General features: G+C 47.1%; 1 protein-coding gene across 1 annotated transcript; it reads left to right on the forward strand.

Moving 5' to 3' along the window:
• Positions 1 to 1,953: 1,953 nt before the first annotated feature.
• On the forward strand, positions 1,954 to 25,322 carry LOC136464298 (RING-box protein 1a-like). Its single transcript, XM_066463261.1, has 5 exons — positions 1,954 to 2,068; positions 4,054 to 4,104; positions 4,210 to 4,269; positions 25,076 to 25,147; positions 25,249 to 25,322. Exons 1-5 carry the CDS (start codon positions 1,954 to 1,956, stop codon positions 25,284 to 25,286), a joined length of 336 nt encoding a protein of 111 aa, XP_066319358.1. The 3' UTR covers positions 25,287 to 25,322.

Raw genomic sequence — 25,322 nt, forward strand, 5'->3', positions numbered from 1 at the left:
TTGCTAAGTGTTGAACAGAAAATTAAGTCTATTGCATATACTTGTGGGTTGTATATTAACAAGTATATACAAGGTTCAACTAGTAGGCAAACTTGATGATATGCCATATTGTGTTAAAGTGAATACCAAACTGTGTATTGTTGTATTGGAAGTTTTTGGAAGCAATCTAGTTCAAGCAAAAGACAACAATGCAAATGGAATCAATGAAATGTCTTCTATGTTGTGGGATATCATAGCATCATATGAAAGCAAACATACTTGGGTGAAGATAGCAAGGAAAGGGCTTTGAGGTACTAAGCGAAGGTGAAGGGCAAGCGATGGCTTGGCGACTGAGGTACCATGGCTAAGGTGAAGAAGAGAGTACTTGCATTGAGTTGAGGTACTAATCAAGCTATGAGGAGTCATATTGTGTTGAGGATCAAATCATGAAGCCATGAAGGTGAACTCATAAGTATGGAAATGGTTCAAGTCACATAATCAAGGTATAATGAGAATGAGGAAAACATATTCGATAATAGAAGTTTTCAATTGCTAAATGAAATGGCAACCTGCTCAAAGGCATTTACATTCTTTTATGCTTTGAATTTGAGTTTAGGAAAAGCCGTACTATAAAGAGGGATTCTAGTATAGTTGGTCAACTGTGCAACTAGATGCTCAAAACTACAGATCTATATCCTCTTACCTAGCCAAAGCAGTCAGCCAAAAATCTCCAGATTCTACCTATTTTGGCTAGGGCGGTAGTGCCACCCTATGAGGGCGGCAGTGCCGCCCATAAACGACCGTTGGGACCCAAGAGGTATAAATATCATTTGGGCTGGCCCACAATGGAGATCCTTCTTCTCCAATGGTTCAGTTCGAAACTAAACAGACCAAAGCTCACCTCTCTCTCCTCCATTGTTGCTCCTTCATCCCTCAAGCAAATCCTTTATTTCAACCATCAAAACTTGAGAGAAAAGGCAGCAAAACTCGATTGGAGTGAAGACCCACTGATTCTCAAAGTCTAAGAGCATTTGGTTCATGTTTGGCCGGTGGTTCTAGGGTTTGTTACTCTTGGAGCTTGCTCCTAGCTGGTTAGACGTCGCCCTTGTGCTTGCCAACTTGTGTGGTAGCCTTGGGAGGTTTGTAATCTCATCCTGCAGCTAAGAAATTACCCCTCACTTCAAGAGTTCATTCTCTTGATTTGGGAACGAGGGTAAGGCAAGCCTTGGTGGCGAGCCAATCCTTTTGTGGATGCCTCAACAATGTGGACTTAGGCAAACCTTGGTGGCGAGCTGAACCACGGGATAAATTTTATGTCTCGCGTGCTTCACTTTGTATTCTTGCTAGTTCAGCTCTTTGCTAGCTGATTGTTAGGGTTTGGTAGCTCGATCCTCTCTTTGTATTCTAGCTGATTATCTTCGAACTGGATTTTATCTTTCTGTTGTAGGATTGTGCTGTTGAGAGGGTCAGGTTACTATCTGTGAAATCTCAACACTGTCTGCTTTATTTTTGAAGAGCGGTAGTGCCGCCCTATAAGGCCGGCAGTGCCGCCCTCTATTCTAATAGAGTTTCGAGTTAAATTTTTATAGGCCTATTCACCCCCTCTCTAGGCCTCCTAGGCGACATCAAGGTCCTTTCACTATCCTCCATAAAAAAGGTTTGGATCAGAATCGATCTATTGCTAAAGTATTTAGGATTGGGGTGGGGTTAGGAGTGGATCATGATCCATTCCCAGGCGTGCTCCCAAGCAAAAGGGTTGTTCTAGGGTTTCACAGCGGTCCACCGTGCTAACTACGATGGCCCCCATCGCTCAGCCTCATTCGTTTCCTTCTCCAAAACCGCAATTATAAATCTGGACTCCTCTGACATCCGTCTGTCTCCTGGAAGTCAAGTGTCGCCTCGTCTCTCTCCTCTTCGCTGCGCCCCCATCTCATGTGTGATCCCTATCTAGAGTTTCATTCGCCTCGTCTCGAGATGGACAAGGGCAAGAGCGGCGGCGTCGTGGCCTCGGCCCCTGCCGCTGCCGCCGGGAAGAAGACCAAGCGCTTTGATATCAAGAAGTGGAACACCGTCTCTTTCTGGGCCTGGGGTGCATGCGCATCACCACATGGCTCTCGCCCTCTCTGCTTTTTAATTATTATTATTTTTTCTCTTGAATGCTATAGACGCTTGTACCATGACAGGAGTGTGGACAACATAGAGAAGTACAAGGTGGCAAAGAAGACTGCAAAGCGAGCTGTATGTGTGGCAAAGGATTGAGCCTACGAGGATCTTTACCAATATTTGAGTATGAAGGAAGTAGAGAAGGACATTTATAGAATGACTAGGGTTCGTGAGAGAAAGACAGAGACTTCAACCAAGTTAAGAGCATTAAGGATGAAAGGGAGCATCTCTTGGTGAAGGAGGATGAGATCCGACATCGATGTCAAGGGTATTTTGACAAATTGTTCAATGGTGAGAATACGGACATAACATTTCAGTTGAATGACTCTTTTGATGACATCAATAGGCGCTTTGTGCGAAGAATCCAAGAATCTAAGGTCAAAGAGGCGTTGAAAATGATGAAAGGGGTAAGGCGATGGGACCGAATGGTATTCCAATCGAGGTGTGGAGATGTCTCAGGGACATAACTATAGTATGTCTAACCAAGCTGTTCAACCATATTTTTCGATCGAACAAGAAGTCTGACGAGTGAAGGAGAAGTATATTGGTACCGATCTACAAGAATAAAGGGGATATTTAAAGTTATACTAATTATCGGAGAATTAAGTTGATGAGCCATACTATGAAGCTATGGGAGAGAGTTATCGAGCATCGCTTGAGAGCAATAACGTGGGTTTGTATAAACCAATTTGATTTCATGCCCGGAAGGTCAACCATGGAAGCCATTTTTTTAATAAGACAAGTTATGAAGCGGTATAGAGAGAAGAAGAAGGATCTACACATGATTTTTATTGACTTGGAGAAGGCTTATGATAAAATACCAATGAATGTTATGTGGTGGGCTTTGGACAAACATAAAGTCCCAACGAAGTATGTCAGGCTCATTAAGGACATGTACAATAATGTTGTGACTAGTGTTCGAACAAGTGATGGAGACACGGATGACTTTCCGATTAGGATAGGACTACATCAAGGATCAACTTTAAGTCCTTATTTGTTTGCCTTAGTGATAGATGAGGTCACAAAGAACATACAAGGGGACATTCCTTGGTGTATGCTTTTCGTGGACGATGTAGTGCTAGTTGATAAAAGTCGGACATGAGTGAATTAGAAACTGGAGTTATGGTGGAAGACTTTAGAGTCCAAAGGTTTTAGGCTCAGTAGAACTAAAACTGAGTATATGAGATGTGACTTCGGCACTACTACTCGGGAGGAGGAAGATATTAGTTTGGAAGGTCAAGTAATGCCTAGGAAGGATATCTTTCGATATTTATGATCAATGCTACAGAGATATGGGGATATTGATGAAGATGTTAGCCATATAATCAAAGCAGGGTGGAAGAAGTGGAGCCAAGCATCTGGTGTCCTATGTGACAAAAGGGTATCACAAAAGCTAAAAGGCAAGTTTTATAGGATGACGATTAGACCTGCTATGTTGTATGATGCAGAATGTTGGCCTACGAAAAGACAACATGTTCAACAGATAAGTGTCGTGAAAATGCGTATGTTGTGTTGGATTTACGGTCATACAAGAAGGGATCGAGTTCGGAACGATGATATACGTGATAGATTAGGGGTAGCATCAATTGAAGAAAAGTTTGTCCAACACCGGTTGAGATGGTTTGGACATGTCCAACGGAGACCTCTAGAGGCATAGGAGCGTAGTAGAATCTAAGCCAGGATAGTAATGTGAAGAGAGACAGAGGAAGACTGAAGTTAACTTAGGTAGAGACAATAAAATAAGACTTGAAAGGATGGAATATACTCAAAGGTTGACTGCTTCTGCTGGGTTTCAACTCTAGTCTACTCTAACTTGTCTGTGACTTAAATGTTTTGTCGTTGTTGTAGTTTTTTTATTCTCTTGAATTCGTGCGATTTGACTTTGTTTCGTCCTCGTTTTCACGCCCACAGACATCGTGGTGGACAACCGCGCCATCTGCCGCAACCACATCATGGATCTTTGTGAGCACGCCGCCCCTCGTTCTTCCTTCCCCTTCGATCTGTTCTGATTTTGTGATTTGATCTAACCTCGCTTGTCGTGGCATTCCGCATTTGTGTGTGGTGTAGGCATCGAGTGCCAGGCAAACCAGGTGAGCACCACCAGTGAAGAATGCACCGTCGCTTGGGGTATGATTCACATCTGCTTTGCTTGTTTGCCCCTGTTACCCTATCGGGTGCAGCGTTTACTTGTGTAAACGCAGCGTGTGTGGTTACTGCTGAATTTGGTGATTGTTGTGGCGTGAAATTGGATGTATTATTTGGGGCCATGGAGTGGTTGGAAAGGGTAGCACTGTTACTCGGAAGTGTTTGATTCTATCTACTTGGTTATTGTGTTGGTTGTCAAAGTGTGAGACACGGTTGTGAACTCTAGGTACATTACTCTTAGACATATACCTGCTACAATCAGCATTGGCACACTAGTTGGTTTTTGTTTGGCTAGAACAAAATCTCTTCCTTGATCATGGTATGTCAGCACTAGTCATCCAACCTTTGGTGTCATGAGGTGTGTTGAGGGGAGGGGAGGGGACTTGCTTCGAACTATGATCCTGATAGAAACGGGCAAACGGCTAATTTAGATGCATAAGAGATTAGTCAACGTTATTGAGTTGAGTAGTAACTGTCATGCACTCATGCTTAGTTATTTGCTAGAGTATAATTAACTTCCATATGGACATGTAATGCCATCGCAATGTATGCTTCGATTGTAGTTGCACCTGTAACTATGTAATCTTGCTAGGCAGTTCAGAGTGATGCATCAGGTTGTCCTCGCATTCATTTACTCTTCTACTAGGATATTGCTAAGTGTTATAGATCTTAAAGATTAAAAGTCAAGGCCAGTTTTGATAAGAAAAGGATATTAATATTCTTCTAATCACTTATATTTCATTTGTTTTTAGGACAGTTCCCAGATCATGTTTATATCGTGTATGCATTAGGAATCCAGCGCAAACTTAGGTTAGGTGGTAATTGTTAACAAACCCTCAAATAGCATGGTAGGAGACAGGTATTAAGGATGTATAAGAAACAATCTATGGGTGGTAGTTTTTCTGAAATCCATTTTCAAGGCTCCTTCCAGTAGGATACAGCTTACTCTTGGGATCTTTTGCATGTTACTTAATTTTTTACAGCTATTATTTTGGTTAGAACTGTGCACTTTGGCTAATCTTATGTCTGGCAAATCCATGCTTGTTTAGGTATTGTACGCTTGTTGCAATATGAATGCATAGTAATCTTAGTTTTCCTAAAAAAATAAAAATAAAACAAGGCCACACTCTGTAGCTAAACATTCTTTGTGTACCTTTCTCAGCCACAGCAAAATTATTGAAAGATGAGGCTGCTATTGTTTTTTACTTAAGGGGAATAACTAGACTGTGTACTCTAATATTTCTAGCCTAAATGATTAGCTTGTTAGTTTGATCTCCATCAATTGGTCCAACGGTCAATTGGGCTCTTGGATCAACGCCCTGATCGGGGGCGTCCAACTACTCTATGGTTGGTGGGCCCCCGTCGCACAACACCATAAAAGGGAAGTTGGGGCCGGGGCACGAGGTACGAGGTTCCCCTAAGCTGCCATACGTCCCACCGAGGTTCTAACCCTATCCGATCTAAAGAGAAGGGTGCTGCCAGCGACGGGAAGACCCACTGTCTTTGCCGTCACCACTGGACCGCGTCTTCACCGCACGGCGTTCGACTACACAACCACATCACCGGTGGCCATGTCACTGTGACGCTATGGCTGCAACTGCCTTAGGGCGAGGTACATGACCAAGCTTCCCCATCTAAGTCTAGTTTATCCCCTGATCTACGATTTAGAGGTTCTACGATTCATCAATGGTACCAGAGACAGGTTCTAGTGTAGATCTAAATTAGGGGTAGCAATTTCGAAGGAGATGAGAAAGATACAATTCGGATCGAAGCAGAGGGTTCCTAACCCTAACCCTAGAAGGGGAAGAACAGAAGAAAGAGGGCTCAATTCGGCCCATTTCGGATCGACCCAAACCCAAACCCTAACTCACGAAAAGAAGTCAGGGAAGATGAACAGAGGGTTCGATCCTGATCCTAACCCTAACCCTAGATCAGAGATGACGGGATTTTACCTTGCCATTGTTGTAACATGGCTTTGGCGGGTGGCGAAGGCCCCTGGCAGCGGGGTGTCGCCAAGGCGTCTTCGAGCGTCTTGGGGCGGAGACCGGGCATTGACTAGGAAATTTCCTGACCATGCTCGAGGGGTCATCGTGGACTCCGCCAAGGCCAGGCACGCATCCCGTTGACCGCTCAGGCGGGCGTCTCCAGTATTACGGGCGGAGGCAGCCTTATCTCTAAACTAATCAAACAAACGATCTTGCCTAAGTGTGCGCAGGTACTTAAGCACGGGCGCTCGTGGTCCGCGCAAGTGCGCCAGCATGGCCCCTGCACGGCCGGGGGAGACCTACGGATGATGTCTCCGCCTGGACCGGCGGGGACTCTCCAAGGCAATGGCGCGCCCCTGAGGGCGGAGGCCAGCTGCTAGGCGGAGACCTGCGGGTGATGCCTCCGCCCGGACCGGCGGGGACTCTCCAAGGCAATGGCGTGCCCCTGAACGCGGAGGCCGGCGGCGAGAACCATGTCCCCCACGTGGCCGGGCGGAGACCCGCAGAGAACGTCTCTGACCATCCAGTGGAGACTCGCCGAGGGAGCAGCGCGCTGTGGGAGATGAAGGCCAGCGCCGGGGATCCAGGCCTTTGGGTCGAAGACCAAGCTACAGTGGGCCGACTGCTCATGGAAGCCCATTACTTGGAAACAGTGTGGCGGGACTGCCCCACGAATAAGAGGCTAGCAGCAGAATATTCCAGGAATGTACTGTAGCAGTTGAGGGGCATTGTAATAAATTCTGTTATGTGGCAGTCGAGTCCTATAAATAGGGGACACTTGTAACCATGGAGGTTGGTTGGTGAATGAGTTAATGAAACCATAGTTTTCTGCATCATTCCCTTACTCACCACTATCCCCCCTGTCGTTCGTATCCCGAGCCTCCGCCCTGGGCCGATCGTCAGACGGACAGAGGCCTCGGTCTCTGCCACGCAGGTTGAAACCACTAGTTTCAACATTGGCGCCCACCATGGTTGAGCCAAGGCAAACCAATGATGGCAGGGAAAAGAAAGACCACCACCAGAGCAGCAGCGACCACAGGTCAGCGAGGAAGGCCTAGGCGCAACATTCGTAGCGCCTACGCAACCTCGCCAGTGGAGGATGACACCAGAGCAGATGCCCAGGGTCAACCACCGGAACCCCAAGACCAAGAGATTCAAGATCCGGAGGCCCAACCAAACTCAGCCACAGCACCCGAGTAAGAACTACAACAGCTGTAAGCACAGTTGCAAAGAGCGCAATAAGAGAGGGACAGAATGGCAGCAGCATTCGTAGCTAATCAGCAAGCTATTCAAGCATTAGCACAAGCAACAGAAATAAGGCAGCAGTTGGTAGTCCTACATGCTGAGATGCTAAGTATGCAGCATGCAGTACCAGCAACAACCTCTACAATCCTAGCCTCCGCAGCAACACCAACTGCAGCCATGCTTCAAGGTTCTACGCCAGTGATCAGCCAGCCGACAATGCCATCTCAGGTGACATGGAGGCCTATCGATCCCAAGTCCCCACTATATGAAGGCATACAACAGTCACCATGGCCAACATCGTACAAGCCAATCACACTACCCAAGTTCAACAGAAAGACTGACCCCCATCAGTTCATTATGAGTTATGAGGCAGCAGTAGCCTCCGCCAGCGGAGATGATGCCGTCTTGGCAAAGTCATTTGTCATTGCAGCCGAAGGCGACGCGCTGGCTTGGTATTCTATGCTCAAACCAAGCACAGTTTATTCTTGGGAGAACCTTTAGGACAAGATATTGGCAAACTTCAAAGGGCTAACAGCATAGTCACTGACTTCCATAGATCTATTTTAGTGCAAGCAAATGCAGGAGAAACACTACATGACTACTTCCGAAAATTCGTGCAACTAAAGGTGAAGGCACCAGATGTCCCAGACGAGATCGCCATTAAAGCAGCGATCAAAGGCCTCCGAATTGGGCCGTTCGCAGCACACTTAGCAAGAGAGAAACCAACCTCCATTCAGTAGTTGTATGACGAGTTTGAGAAGTACTGTAGATCAGATAATGACCTACGCAAGAGGCTGGAGGAGCAAGGTCAAAACAGACAACAAAACAGCAGCAAAAATTCCCAGAGAACCTATACAAACCAGAATGTATCAAATTAGAAGCCAGGCCAGGGGCAAGTGCTCAGTATCGAGGGTCAACCCCAACACGAGCAAGGGCAACAGCCAGCGCCAACATGGCCGGAGACCCAGACAAGGAACCAAGGTTGGCAAGGTTACCAAGGCAAAAACTAGAATAAAAACCAAAGCCAGAAACAACGCAAGCCATATTGCGTCTTTCACGGCGAAAACGCAGGGCACAGCACCAAAGATTGTCCAGAGACAAAAGAAACATAAGAAAGGATGAAGAACAAGCAGACTGCCCAACCTCCGACATAGCAGAGCGCAAGAGAGGTCCACACCACATACACAATTGGCCACCAGCAGTACTACCCAATGTATCCAGCGCTAAACGCAACCCAAATACATCCCTCCACATTGGCCTCTGCCTATTACCCAAACTTCCTACAAGCATGGCGGTCATCACCCTCGTAGCAGCCTTCAACATTCAACTACAGGTCGGAGGCAAGCCTGACCTACATAAACCCAAAATCTCCCCATATAACCTACCTCGAAACAAACCCACCGGAGCAAAACCGAATAAGGTTTGAGCCTCCACAGCCACAACACCACATGCAGCAACTGCCTCCGCCACCACCACACAACCAACCCGCAACACCAAAAAATGAGCCAAACCTAGAAAACCAAGTCAACCCTCATGGAGCACTACCAACAATAGGCATGATATTGCCAATTGCCAGAGGATCATCGATGGAGTTTCAAACGAAAAAGTAGAAAAAAGATCACCTCCGCCTGGTAAACAATGTAGCAGTCCAAGGCCCGGCGAAACACACAGATTGGTCCAAAGTCCCAATCACCTTCATAGAAGAAGATCTCCAGGTAGAGAGCTACCCTCACGCAGATGCAATGGTGATCAAGATAAACATAGCAGCATGGGAGATAAGCAGAATACTGGTCGACACGGGCAGCTCAGCAGATATCATCTTCGCAAATACATTCGACCAAATAAAGTTTAGCAGAAATCAACTACAACCCTTCGAATTCCCTTTAATAGGATTCAGAGGCAAGCAGATACAAGCATTAGGAAAAATCTCACTCCCAGTGTTGTTCGAAACCCAAGCGAATGCCAGAACCAAGTATATAACCTTCGACGTCGTTGATTTGTATTACCCATACAATGCCATCTTGGGTAGAGGATTTACAACCAAATTCAATGCAGCACTGCATATGGCCTACCTGTGCATGAAAATACCAGCACTCCACAGTATTATCATAGTTCGAGGTAGCCAGAAAGAAGCAAGAAACATAGAGAAAGCTATCTACAGAGCCCAAAGAAACATCAATGCAGTCGAGTTGGCGAACAAAGAACTAGAGCCTCCGAACATGCCTAAAGGAGAAACAGATATGGCAGGTCAAGAAGAGACAAAGCTGATCCCTCTAGAAAAAGAGTTACTGGACAGAAAAGTAACAATCATCTCAAAATTGTGCAAGGCAAAAGAGGAAGAGCTCATGGCAACCCTAGTAAAAAACAAGGACATCTTTGCCTGGTCAGCCTCTGACCTCCAGGGAGTCAGTAGGGACATCATACAGCATGAACTGGATATCAACAAAAACATAAGACCAAGAAAGCAAAAACAGAGAAAAATGTTGGAGCATAGAATCCTGGCAGCAAAGGCGGAGGTGCAAAGACTGCTAGATGCAAAAGTGATCAGGAAAGTCAAGTATTTAGAATGGCTTGCAAACGTAGTCTTGGTACCAAAGAAAAATGGCAAAATGAGAATGTGCATAGATTTCACAGATCTGAATAAAGCTTGCAAAAAAGACCATTTCCCATTGCCAAGAATAGATGCCTCCGTCGACAAGGCAGCCAGATGCCAGAGGTTCTCCCTCCTCGACTGTTTCTCTGGGTATCACCAAATCTGGATGAAAAAAGAAGACAAAGACAAGACAAGTTTCACCACCCCATTCGGGACATACTGCTACACCAGAATGCCAAAGGGACTAAAGAACACCGGAGCAATCTTCGCTAGAATGACAAAGGAGGTTTTGGGATCACAGCTAGATAGAAACATCATAGCCTATGTCGACGACATAGTGGTCATGAGCAAGAACAAGGATGATCATGTCTCCGACTTACAGGAGACCTTCGCTAACCTTAGGACAGCTGGCCTTCGCCTCAACCTAGAGAAATGTATATTTGGAGTTACAAAAGGGAAGATGCTCGGTTATATCATAAGCAGCGAAGGCATCAAAGCGAACCCAGATAAAACCAAAGCAATAATGGCAATGGCAGAGCCCAAAAATAAGAAGGAAGTACAAAAGCTAACGGGAAGAATAGCAGCGCTCAACAGATTCATCTCAAAATCAGCAGAATGTAGCCTACCCTTCTTCCAAGCCCTGAGGGGTGGAGACAACTTCGAATGGGGGCCCAAGCAGTCGGAGGCATTTCATGACTTGAAAGAGTATCTGGCAAACTCACTGATGGTCTCCGTCCCAGAATCGGACAACCACCTATTACTGTATGTGGCGGCCTCCGACCATGCAGTCAGCGCAGTTTTAGTCCACGAGCTAGAAAAAGAATCAGGCAAAACTCAAAAACCAGTTTATTTCATCTCAGAAGCACTGTCCGGAGCCAAGCTAAACTATACAGAGGTAGAAAAAGTCACCTACGCAGTGCTGATGGCATCAAAAAAACTAAAGCATTACTTCTAAGCCCATGAAATCTCAGTTCCAACATCTCTGCCACTACAAGACTTGCTCAGAAACAAAGAAGCCTCCGGCAGAATAGGCAAATGGGCTACAGAGCTATCATAGTTTGGAATCTCATATATCCCCAGAATAGCAATCAAATCACAAGCATTAGCTGATTTTGTAGCAGATTGGACACCTCCGACAGAGCCCAAGACGCAACCAATAGCTCAAGGCTAGATAGCATTCATGGATGGAGCCTAGGGCCAAGCCGGAGCAGGAGCCTCCGCTGTCCTAACAGCACCTTCCGGCGTCAGACTAAAATACGCAGCAAGGCTAGAGTTCAAATCAACAAACAACATAGCAGAATATGAAGGCCTGATCCTAGCACTGAGCAAAGCAAAGGCCCTAGGGGCAAAAACATTGACAGTCAAAACAGATTCTCAAGTGGTCACTGGCCAAGTAGAGAAAGAATACACAGCAAGAGAGCCAGAACTCATCAAATACCTATCCGTTGTTAGAAATTTGGAGCGGAGATTTGAGGGTTTCACCCTCAAGCACATCCCAAGATCAGAAAACGTAGAGGCAGATGAATTGGCAAAGGCTGCGGCAAACAACCTGCCACTGCCTCCAAACACTTTTTACCAGATCTTGAAGGCTCCAGCAACTACGAAGACATCCAAGGCACCAAAACCCATACTACACCTGCAAAATGAAGATTGGAGAAAGGTGATAACAGAATTCCTAGAAGGCAAAACAACCGAAGAAGATGAAGCAAAAGCAGCAAGAATACAGGCCAGGGCAAGAAATTACACAATCATAAATGGTGTACTGTACAAGAAAGGAGTAGTTCAGCCTCTCCTCAAATGCATATCATAGAGCAAAGGCATAGAATTGCTTCAAGAAATACACTCAGGAATTTGCGGGTCGCACATTGGCTCCAGAGCTTTATCAGCAAAGGCAATAAGGCAAGGCTTTTATTGGCCAACACACATACAAGACGCAGAGCAGACAGTCAGAACATGCAAAGCATGCCAAACTTTCTCTCTAGGATAGTCAAAACCATCGTCGAAGACCCAGCTTATACCTCCGATATGGCCGCTGCAAAGATGGGGGATGGACCTGGTCGGCCCATTACCTCCATCCCAAGGAGGAAACAGATTCGCAGTAGTGGCAGTGGAATATTTCACAAGATGGATAGAGACAAAGCCACTGGCGAAGATAACCTCAGAAACTATCAGAAAGTTCTTCTGGCAGAACATCGTTTGTAGATTCGGTGTACCAAGGATCTTGACAGTAGACAATGAAAAACAATTTGATTCAGAGAACTTCAAAGAATTCTACAAAAGCATAGGGACAAAATTAGCCTTCGCCTCTGTATACCGCCTAGAGTCCAATGGAGCAGTGGAAAGAGCAAACAGAATAGTCTTTTCAGCAATATCAAAGACACTACTAGGCCTACGCAAAGGAAGATGGATAGATGAATTACCTAGAGTTATTTGGTCACACAATACATCCGTCTCAAGAACAATAGGATTCACACCTTTCAAACTGCTTTATGGAGAAGAGGCCATGATGCCAGAAGAAATAAAGCACGAAAGCCTTCGCACAACAAGTCAGCTGATGTTGCAAGATGAAGAATATGCAAAAGAAACAATAGAAGCCACCAGACTGGAAGCAGTCGACAACATTGTAAAATATCAGTCACAAACCAAGAAGTGGAGAGACTCTTAGGTGGTAAGGAAAGACATAAAATACGGAGACCTCGTACTTAGGAGAAAACTAAACGCACAACTTGTTGGTAAGTTGCAACCGAAATGGGAAGGCCCATACATAGCAATGGCAGCAGGCCGACCTAGTTCTTTCCACTTGACCGATAGCGATGGTGTCACGACAACCCACACATGGAATATCGACAACCTTTGCAGATACTACATCTAGGCAATGTACCAAAGGGCAACCTCCACAAAATATAAGTGGAGGCCCCTACATGCAATTACCTTAGTTTTTTTACTTCATTCAAAACAAAATGTAAAAGAGCCTACACTCTTTTCCTCACAGGGGAACTCCAAATGGAGGTGAGGTTTTTAACGAGGCAGGCTCAATGTAAAAATCCTCTACAAGTATAAAGAGGTAATTCCCCAAAAGAATGCCACAAAGAACCCAAAACCGAAAACGGCCAGCTCTAGCGCCGCAATATTCGGTAAACAAAAAAAACAGGTCCTTTCAAAGCGCCAGCCATAGGCAAGGGCAATTTGAAACGACCTCTATGGCCAAAAAGGCCTCCGACCCTTGACAAAGACCTGACCAAAGTCAGGCATCAAGGCAAAAATCCTTGGCCAAAAAGGCCTCCGACCCTTGACAAAGACCCAACCAAAGTTAGGCATCAAGGCAAAAAACCTTGGCCAAAAAGGCCTCCGACCCTTGACAAAGACCTGACCAAAGTCAGGCATCAAGGCAAAAATCCTTGGCTAAAAAGGCCTCCGACCCTTGACAAAGACCTGACCAAAGTCAGACATCAAGGCAAAAATCTTTGGCCAAAAAGACCTCCGACCATTGACAAAGACCTGACCGAAGTCAGGCATCAAGGCAACAACCTCGGTGGAACAGGCCTCCGACCTTAAAAAAACCTAGCGTTAGGGGAAACAAAATTGTGGCACCAGAACTAGAAAAAAGGTCTTCGCTATCCGAAATAGAAAAAACAGAAAGTGCCTGACAAAACACTGCCACCACTGCGGCGCCAGGCCTCTTTACTTCAAAGATCTCAAGAAGAACGATTAATTCAGGCAACATATAGGCCATTAAAGCCAAGATACGTTCCACCTAACAATGTACAAAAATACTAACGCCCGAAAGCCCCCCCATTATAAAAATGGATTCCCCCCATGCCCGTGAGAAACTCAGTCAGCATAAGGCGCAAGAGCGCAAGGGGGGAGCAAGGCATAGTGCAGGCAAAAGCAAAAGCAATAGCCATGGAGGTAGGGGTCTCCTTAGATATCCAAATCGGCCGTAGATATTGTATGAAAACTCGTAAAATCGGAGGCAACGGTAGACAGTGGGAGACAGTGGGAAAAGAGAGAGGGCCCACGGCACGGTGATGAACAACAAAGGCCTACGGGAGCAGGGGGATATCGCATGAAAACTCGTAACATCCCCTGACGCCAGAGACCTAACCTGCCATCTCCAAAGATCAACCTTGTCCCACGGGTGTGCAGCGTCAGAGACCCATGCCTCTAGATAGCTAAAACACCCAGCTAAAGAAATATCTAGAGTCTCCGTCGTCTGCACAAGCTGCGCCAAACCCCTAGCCGGATCAAACGACAAATCGGCAAACCTCGCTAGGTGGACTTCAAGTACGCCTCCGCTGGTCGAAAAGCTGTGGAGACTTCTGCCCCGGCCATCAAGCAAACACAGAGAATGAGAAAAAATGGGGCGAAGGACCTGGCCACCACCTTTGTATCGCGCTCGATCGCCCAAGCAAAGGACAACAGTGCGCGAGCTCGGGACTAGACGAGATATGTAAACTACCACGACAGGCTCAAGCCACCGCACAAACAATCAAGAAAGTGAACCTGTCTTGCATTCCATAAAGCATCGAGAAACATTCTTATAGGACACCAACTTGAAATAAAATCTTAACTACTGTGGTGGAGGTCCACGCCAAGCGAGCGCGCGAGTAAACCCCGCGTGCTCATCGTCTATGTCAAACCTAACCGACTCAAATACGTTATGCGCAATGCTACGGGGGAAGGCTGAACGCCAATACTCCCAAAGCTCTCCGCACACGTAAATACCATCGTTGTAGAGAGTCAAAGGAGCAACGTCTTGCGCAGGCTCCCGATTTGGAACCTACGCAAGGTTAAAATTTTGCACAAAACCATTCAGAACAAAATAAAATTTATTCACAAAAGCCCAGTTGGACTGTGAGGTACACGCTAGAACAACTAAATGCTACAAAGAGCCTAGACCTCCGGCGCATCAGCCACGGCGGAAGTCCTTGGAGCGGAGCTCGCATCAGCGGTAGGCGGGCACGGTGCCTACGGCCTCCGACCACTGACTCTGCCGATCGTAGATCCCCCCGGAGCGCCACCAGCGGCGGAGGCACCAACTGCAGTCACCGAGCGCAGAACCGACGGAGGCCTGCCCGCAAGACCCTTCTGCGCATCCTGCAATGTAGGCTAGAATGTCAGGGGCAAAAGCAACAAAAAAAGGAGAAAAAGGGCGACTCCAAAAACTGTAAGTACCTTCGCCCTCTTGTCCTCCGCCAGTTTTCGGGCAGCAGATCTCCCAAATGGAGCCCAAAAGTGCCCGATGAAATTTCTCAAGGTTTTTCGCAAACTAAGAGAGGTCTCACTGAGCTCCTCCGGACCAGGCAGCGCCCCCTCCGAAATACTTTTGGTGTGCGTACACCTACCGCATGCCAAAAGTTTGACATAGTTCGCCACTCCCGCTAGTGCCCCGTAGTCCGTGCAACCGTTGATCAGACCAGGGAGCTTCGCAAGATCACGCTTTAGCCAGGAAGTGAGGGCGTACACGCTGTCTTCTTCTGGAGGAGTGGAGGTCTTGCCTCCAAGCTTGGCGACGGTGGCTCAGTAGTGACCAACGGTCGCAGCAAGGACTCCTTTGACCGAGTCCAAACGCCTCGTCGTCAGAGAAAGTTGCTCCCTCACCGCCGCTGCGGACTCCTTCTTGGAGGCAAGCTCTCATCGAAGACCCTTGGCTAGCTCATTCGCCCTATGAGCCTGCTCGGCGAACAAAACCTCCACCTCCTCTCGCTCCTTCTCCATCAGAGACAGGCGGAGAGCTATGAGAGAGTCCGACAGACCCCCTTTTTCACCTTCCAGGCGCTCGATTTCCACCTTGAGCGCTTCGATCACGACATCATGATCGGAGACCTCGTGGGTGCAGTGCTCTTCCATAACAACGCCCGTGTGATACCCCTACGACAAAAAACCCAAAGCAATCAACAGCGGAATCAAGAACAAGTCTAGAAACGAGCGTACACAAAAAATAATAAAACAACGAAAGGGTCAAAACCGCCGGAGGCGCACCAGTCTCTAGTGTTCCAGGTGAACGCGAAGAAGCTGGAAGAAATCCATATCCCTCATACGCTATTTGAAGCGATCTATTCAAAGAAGAACAAACAAACAAGAAACGATGAGGTGAGAAAAGCAAATCTCACGTTAAACGCACCAATAGCCAAAGACCACCTCCGACGTCTCCAAGAATGGCAAGATAACACTCCTCCCAACCTAAGATAGAAGTGTCAGAGGAGCCTATGTAAAAAACACAACAGCAGCTTAGGCCGGAGGGCAGATCACAAACAGACCAGATGATGATCAAAATGAAAACATTTTTACTTACTCGGACCCGGCGCCGTTAGCCCTGGTTGCCCCGGACCGAACCTAGCACCAGCGGTAGTTGCTTGCTCCTCTGGGGTGAGAAGTTCAGCCATGACATCACCTGCAAAGCAGCAGGTGCATAGTATTGGCACTTAGCACAACACGCAAAGGAATGAACTGGGCGAAGACAATAAATATAAGGATGTGCACCAAATGATCTTACTCATAAAGAGCCCAGGCAGAGCAGCTTGCCACGCCCTCTGAGCAGAAGTCTCCGCCGTATCGTGTGGCAAAGGCCCAAAGGGGCGGACTTCCCTAGCCAGCGGCCCAGTGGGCAGAGGGCTCGAAGAAGGCCGAGCCGCCGGAGCCTCCTTAGCAAGAGCGACCTCCAGCCACCCTTTGTCGGCCGTAGGGACGGGCGAAAGCGTGATAGTGGCAGAGGGCAAAGGAACACGCCGTAGGATGGCCTCCGTGTCCTCTTCAGAGCTTGAGCACAGCCCGCCAAGAACATCGGGCATAGGCTCGGCGGCACTATCCTCTGGCCGTTCGCCGATGCTCGTCGCACCATGCGAGGAGCGTGCTAGGACAACGCCGGTCTCCGGACGCCCAGCACCGCTCACCGCCCCGCTCGTCGGGCACACCGGAGCTACAAGAGAGCCATGATCCCCTCCGCTTGCAACTCGAGCGTTCGCTGATGGGGTGGAGGAGCTCTCAACATCTTCGCTGCCGGCGGAGGTAGCGCCTGCACTACCAGCAGAAGACAAGGCTGGCGCAATCAGCAGGGCTCCACTTTTCTTTTTCTTTTTCATAGGCGCCCGAGATACGGCGGCGCCCTTCCTCTTTTTGGACTCGGCCTCCACTGTAACATTCTTTGCGTAGGCCTTCTTCTTCTTCTTTTCAATCAAGGCCAGGACCTCAGCAGGAACCTCGCACTCCTGGTATATGATACCGACCTCCTCAAAAACTCGATTGAGCCATGGCATGGTGCCTGCCACGGCCATCCGAGACGTGTACTCACGCTCGGAAATCTTGCCAACCAATCCTATGGCGGCCTCCTCGACTTTGGAGACGAAACCATCCTCCAACACCCCCTCCCCCAAAGACCAACCGAAGCGGGGGAACGGAATCCCGGCCTTTGGCCCAAAAACGGGAACCTTGACCTGTTCCAGCTGAAAAGCTGGGTTGTTTTTGCCCAAGGGCCAGTAGTTGGAGGCCATGATCTCCTCCACCAGATCGCAACCACCAAAGTAGCGGCACGCTGCCGCAAAAGCCTGATCATAGGCCTCCCGCGTCGAAGACACCTCCTCCGGCGGATCCACGCGCGTGTGTGGCGCCATCTCCTCCATTCGAGAAGTCAGTGGATACTCCGAGACTTCCTCGCCATCCTCGGTTGTGCTGCGGACCCCATAAGTCTTCACGTAGAACCATTGCTCAAGCCAGCCGCGGTCCCACTTGCCCTTCTAGAAAAAAGAGATCTCTAGGCAGTCCACGCCTTGGTTCCTCTTAGACATGAAAGTGCAACTACCATACTGATAGGTCACTTCCACCTCCTTGCCATCTCGTACCTCCTTCTTCTTCTTTGGCTGCTTCTACAGTTCATAGTATGTGCAAAAGGTGTCCACATCCGGCTCGGCACTGTAAGAGACACACGCCCAGCAAAATTTGCTAAGTGTCAGGAAAGCAGTGGGAGTCAGATGATGGAGCTAAACATTGAAGGTCTCCAACACCCGGTGAAGGAAGGGAATGTAAGGAAACTAGAGGCCGCAGGTGAAGAAGTCCTGAAAGACCACCATGTATCCTTCCTCTGGCTCCGAAACAGTCTGACCCGGTGGAGGGATCTTCACCCTGGAAGAAGGAAAACATGACTCCTTCAGCATCTCCATGATTGCCTCCTCAGTAATAGAGGACAGGCCAAAGTCCCAAGATTTTATCGCCATGTCTCCGGAGTCCGTGGTGACTAGGTCTCCGATAGACGCAGAGACGCTCCCCAAATCCTCCTCCACCAGTTTTTCCAACTCCAATGCGGAGGCAGAGGCAAGCATGCACTCCTCAAAGCATGCACCCCAGCCGACGGCCCTAACGCCAAGAAGGTGGCGGTAGGGTCTGGAGAAGGCGGGCCGGCGAGTTTGGGCGGAGGCGGAAAGGAAAGCCACCGCGACTGCAACCTAAGCGCGAGACGCGAACAGAAAGACGGAACGAGCAAGGGCAGCAAGAGGCAAAAGCGAAGAGGGCAGAGAGCATTTTCTCGAACGCAATGAAAGCAAGTGAGCGGTGTGTGGCGGGACCCCACCGCCAAAAGCACCCTTATATAGGCAGCGGGCAGGCGGTCCGACTCCCGCCACACAACGATCATCTCCGGAAGATTCGACCGCTGCACAACGGTCACCTCCGAAAAAATCGCAGGGAACACAACGGACACTGACACAGTGAAAATGGCCGCGACGTAGGGCAACGGCTACATTTGCCGCCCAACGGCTACTCTCGATGAGACCAATGGCTATGTCAGAGCGGGCCAGGGGGGAAGTAGCGGGGCCTCGCTCGAAGACACCGAAGGCGGCCTCCGCCCCCGCGGACGCCTTCGGCTAAGGCATTTTGAGCTCACGGCACGCTCTGGCGAACCATGGTCTCAAAAGGGGGAAACTGTTGTAACATGGCTTTGGTGGGTGGCGAAGGCCCCTGGCAGCGGGGTGTCGCCAAGGCATCTTCGAGCGTCTTGGGGCGGAGACCGGGCGCTGATTAGGAAATTTCCCGACCATGCTCGAGGGGTCATCGCGAACTCCACGAAGGCCAGGCACGCATCCCGCCGACCGCTCAGGCGAGCGTCTCTGGTATTACAGGCGGAGGCAGCCTTATCTCTAAACTAATAAAACAAACAATCTTGCCTAAGTGTGCGCAGGTACTCAAGCGCGGGCGCTCGCGGTCCGCGCAAGCGCGCCAGCATGGCCCCTACGCGGCCGGGCGGAGACCTACGGATAATGTCTCCGCCCGGACCGATGGGGACTCTCCAAGGCGATGGCGCGCCCCTGAGGGCGGAGGCCAGCGGCCAGGCAGAGACCTACGGGTGATGCCTCCACCCAGACCGGTGGGGACTCTCCAAGGCAATGGCACGCCCCTGAACGCGGAGGCCAGCGGCGAGAACCATGGCCCCCGCGTGGCCGGGCGGAGACCCATAGAGAACGTCTCCGACCGTCCGGCAAAGACCCATCGAGGGAGTGGCGCGCCGTGGGAGATAAAGGCCAGCACTGGGGATCTAGGCCTTTGGGCTGAAGACCAAGCTACAGTGGGCCGACTGCTCATGGAAGCCCATTACTTGGAAACGGTGTGGCGGGACTGCCCCGCGAACAAGAGGCTAGCGTCAGAATATTCTAGGAATGTACTGTAGCAGCTGAGGGGCATTGTAATAAATTCTGTTATGTGGCAGTCGAGTCCTATAAATAGGGGTCACTTGTAACCATGGAGGTTGGTTGGTGAACGAGTTAATGAAACCATAGTTTTCTGCATCATTCCCTTACTCACCACTATCCCCCTTGTCGTTCGTATCCCGAGCCTCCGCTCAAGGCCGATCGTCAGACGAACGGAGGCCTCGGTCTCCGCCACGCAGGTTGAAACCACTAGTTTCAACAGCCATCACCGTTGGCTTTCCACCACAGGATAGAAACCACGATGGCTTGTCGGATCTAGACCGACGACCACCAGTAGCAAGAATGAACTCTAACCCTGGATCATAGAAATGGACGTAACCCTAACCCTAACCGACAAGAGGACGGCTTGAAGAGAGGGACCTACCTAGACCTCACCGCTGTCACTACCGCCACCACGCGGAATGTTCATCGAGATCTCGCCGCGCCGCCGCGTGGTCTCTGACGTGAGGGCTTGGGATCCAAGGTGCAACCGCAAGGCCGCTCGACGGTGGCACACTTCGCCTAGGGCGAGTGTGTGCGCCGGCGAGGGGCCCCGCGCCATCGTCTTTTCTGTCATTGTGGTGCTGAAGTGAGAGAAGGGGAGGGAGGAGAGTGATGCTTGGGTTAAGGGGGGCCGGCCATGCAGGGGAGCGAGGTCTCACCGCCATGAGCGACAGCACCGCCATCTCCCTCGGCCCATCATGGGTGGCCACCGCCACATCTCACTCGGGTGCGGGGGGAAAGCGAAGAGAGAGGAGGGGATGGTGAAGAGTGAGATTAGGGTTTGGGGGAGCGGCGTCGGCCGGTGGTTTTGTTTTGCCGAAATGGCCGGACAACCATCCGATACAAATGAACGGCCGAGATCTCGACGGGCCAAATTCAGCCCAGGTGGGCAAGAGGAATCCCGGCCCAGGCCTAGGTTGCGGACTGGGCACGGGGAGGCACTGCGAGCGCGTGCTGTGCGTTGCTGGACCGAGCACGTGCTGTGCGTTGCTGGGCCGCACGCTGATGTGCGTTGCTGGGCCACACGCTGCTGCTGCGTGCTGGGCCACACACGAGCGCCTGAAGGGTTGGGCCGAATGTACAGTAATATTTATAGATTTGTTTATTTATTTTTAGAAGCGAATCTTGATGAATTTTGATTAGTTTTTCATCTCTATTCAATTTTGAACCAACATGATAAATTGTTCAGAGAGTAGATGAGTACAATGAGATGCTTCTGAAAAGTAGATAAACAATTTATCAAGTTTCCGCTGCAAAGTTTAATGTTGATTATCTTCTAATTAAATTTAAACCAACGGGAGAATTTGATTTGAAGAGCGGTTATATTTAGTAAATTATGATCATATTTATCCTCTAATCAAATTGAAACCAACAGGAAAATTTAATTAGAGGAGTAGTCCGTTTTTGTTTATGTTAAATTATGGTATTGTTATTTTCTGACTAACGTTGATGATAACAATATTATAATTAATTTAAGTTTGAGGTTTAAATCTCTGATAAATTTCACACCAATATGGTTAATTTTTCATAGAGTAGATAAGGACCAAGAAATGCTCCTAAACTAATAGAATGTATTTTATTAATATGTTTCCGCTGCAATGAAGTTGATTATCTTCCAATTAAATCCGAACCAACGGAAGAATTTAATTTTGAAGAGTAGTTATATGGATTTCAAGTTAATTTCTGAGTTTTATGCATTAATTCTATTTTCTGTCCAACGGTGATGTAGAATTGATGCAGAAGCACCTTGTTTATTTAACCAATGAGATCACTCGGCTGCATGCCAACGGGCTACAATGCTAGGGTATATGAATGAAAAGGCTTGAGTCAAGCCAGTTCAGGACAGTTTTTGCTAGTTTACTAATTTTCTGATTAAATTAGAACCAACAGGAAGATTTAATTAAAAAATGAAGTATGAATGAATGTTTTAGTCGTCATGACTAAGTTTTCGTATAGATGTATCACGCATGGGGAGAAGTTTTGACATAGTACTTATGCTTGTCAATCCTGCATGGCAGGAGAAGTTTTGTGATGATTCACATGTTTTGTATCCCGCATAGCGAGAGAAGTTTGGGTAGCTCTTATGTTGTCTTAGTATTGACCTTGGCACAATAGAAATGCATCGTCATGGTCAATACTAACCAAAAGATAAGAAAAGATGCAAGTATGACTTGCAAAAAGCACTGCTAATGAAAGACCTCGTTGAGTTCTCGAAGTGAAATAAGGAAAGTGTACTTCTATACAAATCAAGAAATAGCTTTGTTTATATGACACAATCATGTGAATGAAGTAAGTTATAAGTGTCTCCTTGTTTACAGGCTTTCTGAATAGTTATCGAAATTATGGCAGTAAAGTTCATGCCATATTTTGAGGGGGAGAATATAAAGATCAATTAAGAAAGATACTCTTCATTAAGAGTGAGATAAAGATTAATTAAGATAAATATGACCATCGGAGGAGTACAACGGTTACAACAATAATACCCCTAAGCAGAGAAATAGCTAAACTCCTGGATTTTTTAAAAGTTCTGACAGGAAAATAGCTAGTCAGTCTCAAAGATGTTAAGGTGGTGCTTAAAGCGCCATATGAGATTTTAACAGATTAAACCCAAAATAAGATATTTGAAGATACACTATCTTTAGAAAAGATGGAAAGATCTGGGAGAGCATGGTATGTAGAGGTATGTAGAGACCTAAGACTTGAAGAGAAGCAAGACTGCGTGCCCATTTCAGTGATTCAAAACAACGAATTTCTCAATACATGTTGATGTTGTATGACTTATACAACACCTGTTGTTGGCTCTTCGAAGAAGATGAATAATATAAACAAGGATCTTGTGATACAAAAGCATGTAGAATCAATTGCCTCTTGGCAATAAAGGGCAACAACAGCCCCATATGAAAGTGCTAGTAGCTGAGGCCTTAGAAGATCTCAAAGAATTAGTAAACCAGTTTTCTGATGACTATGAAGTATATGTTAGTAAAGAAATTCAAATGAAGGGTGATCCCACCTCATTTGAAGAAGCCATGAGAAGCGTTTACTCATTTAAATGGCAAGAAGCTATGAAAGTTGAAATGAATTTGATGAATATCAATGATGTTTGTGACTTAGAAGTAATTTCTAATGAAGCCAAAACAGTAGGCTGTTAATGGGTCTACAAGATAAAATGTGACTCTAAAGGAAATGTAGAAAGATATAAAGCTCGACTTGTAGCAATATGCTTTACGTAAAGAGAACGAAAAGATTATAATGAAAGTTTTCTCTCTAGTCTCATGCAAGGATTCTTTTAGAATCATAATAGTGTTTATGACACATTATGATTTAGAGTTACATCAGATGGATGTAAAGACGGTATTCCTCAATGGAGATTTATATAAAAATGTTTACATGGCGTAACCAAAAGGTTTTGTCATGAAAGAAAAGAACGTATGGGATGCCGCCTGTAGAAATCTATTTATAGGTTAAAAGTAAGTCTCTAGACAGTAGTATTTGAAGTTGATAAAACAATGATAAGAAAGTTTGAGTTTAAAGAAAATGTGAAGGACAACAGCGTTTATACGAAGTTCAAGAATGGAGAATTCATTTTCTACATCCTATGAATAGATGACATTCTACTCACTAGTAGTGATGTTAATCTGTCATTGGAGAAGTAAAAGTTTTGTCCCCAAGTTTCAATGTGAATGTTCTTAGTGAAGCGTCATTGGTTGTAGGAATCAAAATTCACCGAGATAGAAGAAAATGGGGTATTAGGACTATCGTAAAGGCATACTTAGAAAAGATTCGAAAGAAATAAAGTATGCATGCGAGTAAACCTATGCCTGCTCCTATAGTCAAGGATAATAGATTTGGGAACTTTAAGTGTTCCAGGAACCGATATGAGATCGATCAAAAGAATATGGTTCCATATGCTTCAGTTGTTGGAAGCTTGATGTGTGTACAAGTACAAGTAAGAACTTACCCTGGCGTAGTTTATGTATCTGGGATATTTTGGCAGAAGTCTAGTTCAGATATAGATCACTAGAATTGAGTTGAGAATGTCTTGCAATTTTGCAAAGCATTATAGGCCTCATGCTGAGTAAGAAAGAATAAGAACTCTTAAATAGTTGAGGGTATAAAAGTTAAGTCTTGACGAGATGTGTAGTGAAATCAACAGAAGTTGCTAACACTCGTATGTGGAGTATCATTGTGGAAAAAGCTCTAAAGAAACAGTTGTGGTGTCATCACTGATGCATACCATAGTATAGCTTGTCATGAGGCTTAAGGAACAGGCAAAAGGGGTTTCATAAATTTGTACCCGGATTTAACAATGGTAGGCAACAACAATAAACCATTTAAAGTAAGTTAACACCTAAGATAACAAGTCAAGTGTGCTACCAAACACATTGACACTAAGGTATATGTTGTAAAGGAGAAAATCCAGAATCATTTTGAAAGCATTGAGCATATAAGTACCGAGCAAGTACTTGCGGATCCGCTTACCAAAGGCTAACCACCCAGTGCGTTCAGAGAACACACAATCGACATGGGTTTATAGGAAAGCCTATGATTTCTGGATATTAAGGGCCTAGTTGAGTATCTGTTTTAAAACAGAGAGGTACGTTGTAGCTGTTTAATCTAATTGCAACAGACTGTGACGATGAGGCACGCTTTATGCACTGATCTATGATGGAATGGGAACAAGATAAAGTAAGTAAGTTAAGTTTAAGGAATAAGGTGAGATCAAGGGGGAGAATATTAGTTTGATCTCCACCAATTGGCACAGGGTCCTTGGATCAACGCCCTGATTGGGGGCGTCCAACCACTCTATGGTTGGTGGCCCCCAGTCGCACAACATCATAAAAGGGAAGTTGGGGTCGGGATACGAGGTACGAGGTTCCCCTGAGCCGCCATACGTCCCACCGCGGTTCTAACCCTATCCGATCTATAGATAATGGTGCTGCCAGCGACGGGAAGACCCACTGCCTTTGTCGTCGCCACTGGACCGCGTCTCCACCGCACGGCGTTCGGCTACGACACCGCACCACCGGCGGCTACGTCACTGCGGCGCTATGGCCGCAACTGCCTTAGGGCGAGGTATATGACCAAGCTTCCCTATCTAAGTCTAGTTTATCCCCTGATCTACGATTTAGAGGTTCTATGATCCATCATAGCTTACCCCTTGTTCGTTAATTTCATCCCTAGACTGGTTTGAGGCTTTACTAAGCATGCGTTGTGTTTTTCAAAGTGTTGAAATTCTTAGCAGAGTCACTTGACTTGGAAGGAACTAATAATCTATTTGTACTTTTCAGGAGTTTGCAACCATGCATTCCACTTCCACTGTATCAGTCGTTGGCTAAAGACCCGTCAAGTGTGCCCTCTTGGTCAGTATACCTGGCGTTTCTACCTCTTTATCAATGTGATTGTTATTTGTTACTCATGCCCGTCCACACCGTCTCACCTTATTTGTAATTTGACATTGCAGACAACAGTGAGTGGGAGTTCCAGAAGTATGGTCACTAGAGAGTGGCTTCGGCGTCGAGTTGCTTCATGTTTCTC

The sequence above is a fragment of the Miscanthus floridulus genome, chromosome 7 (genome assembly GCF_019320115.1).
Source record: "Miscanthus floridulus cultivar M001 chromosome 7, ASM1932011v1, whole genome shotgun sequence".
Classification (NCBI taxonomy): Eukaryota; Viridiplantae; Streptophyta; class Magnoliopsida; order Poales; family Poaceae; genus Miscanthus; species Miscanthus floridulus.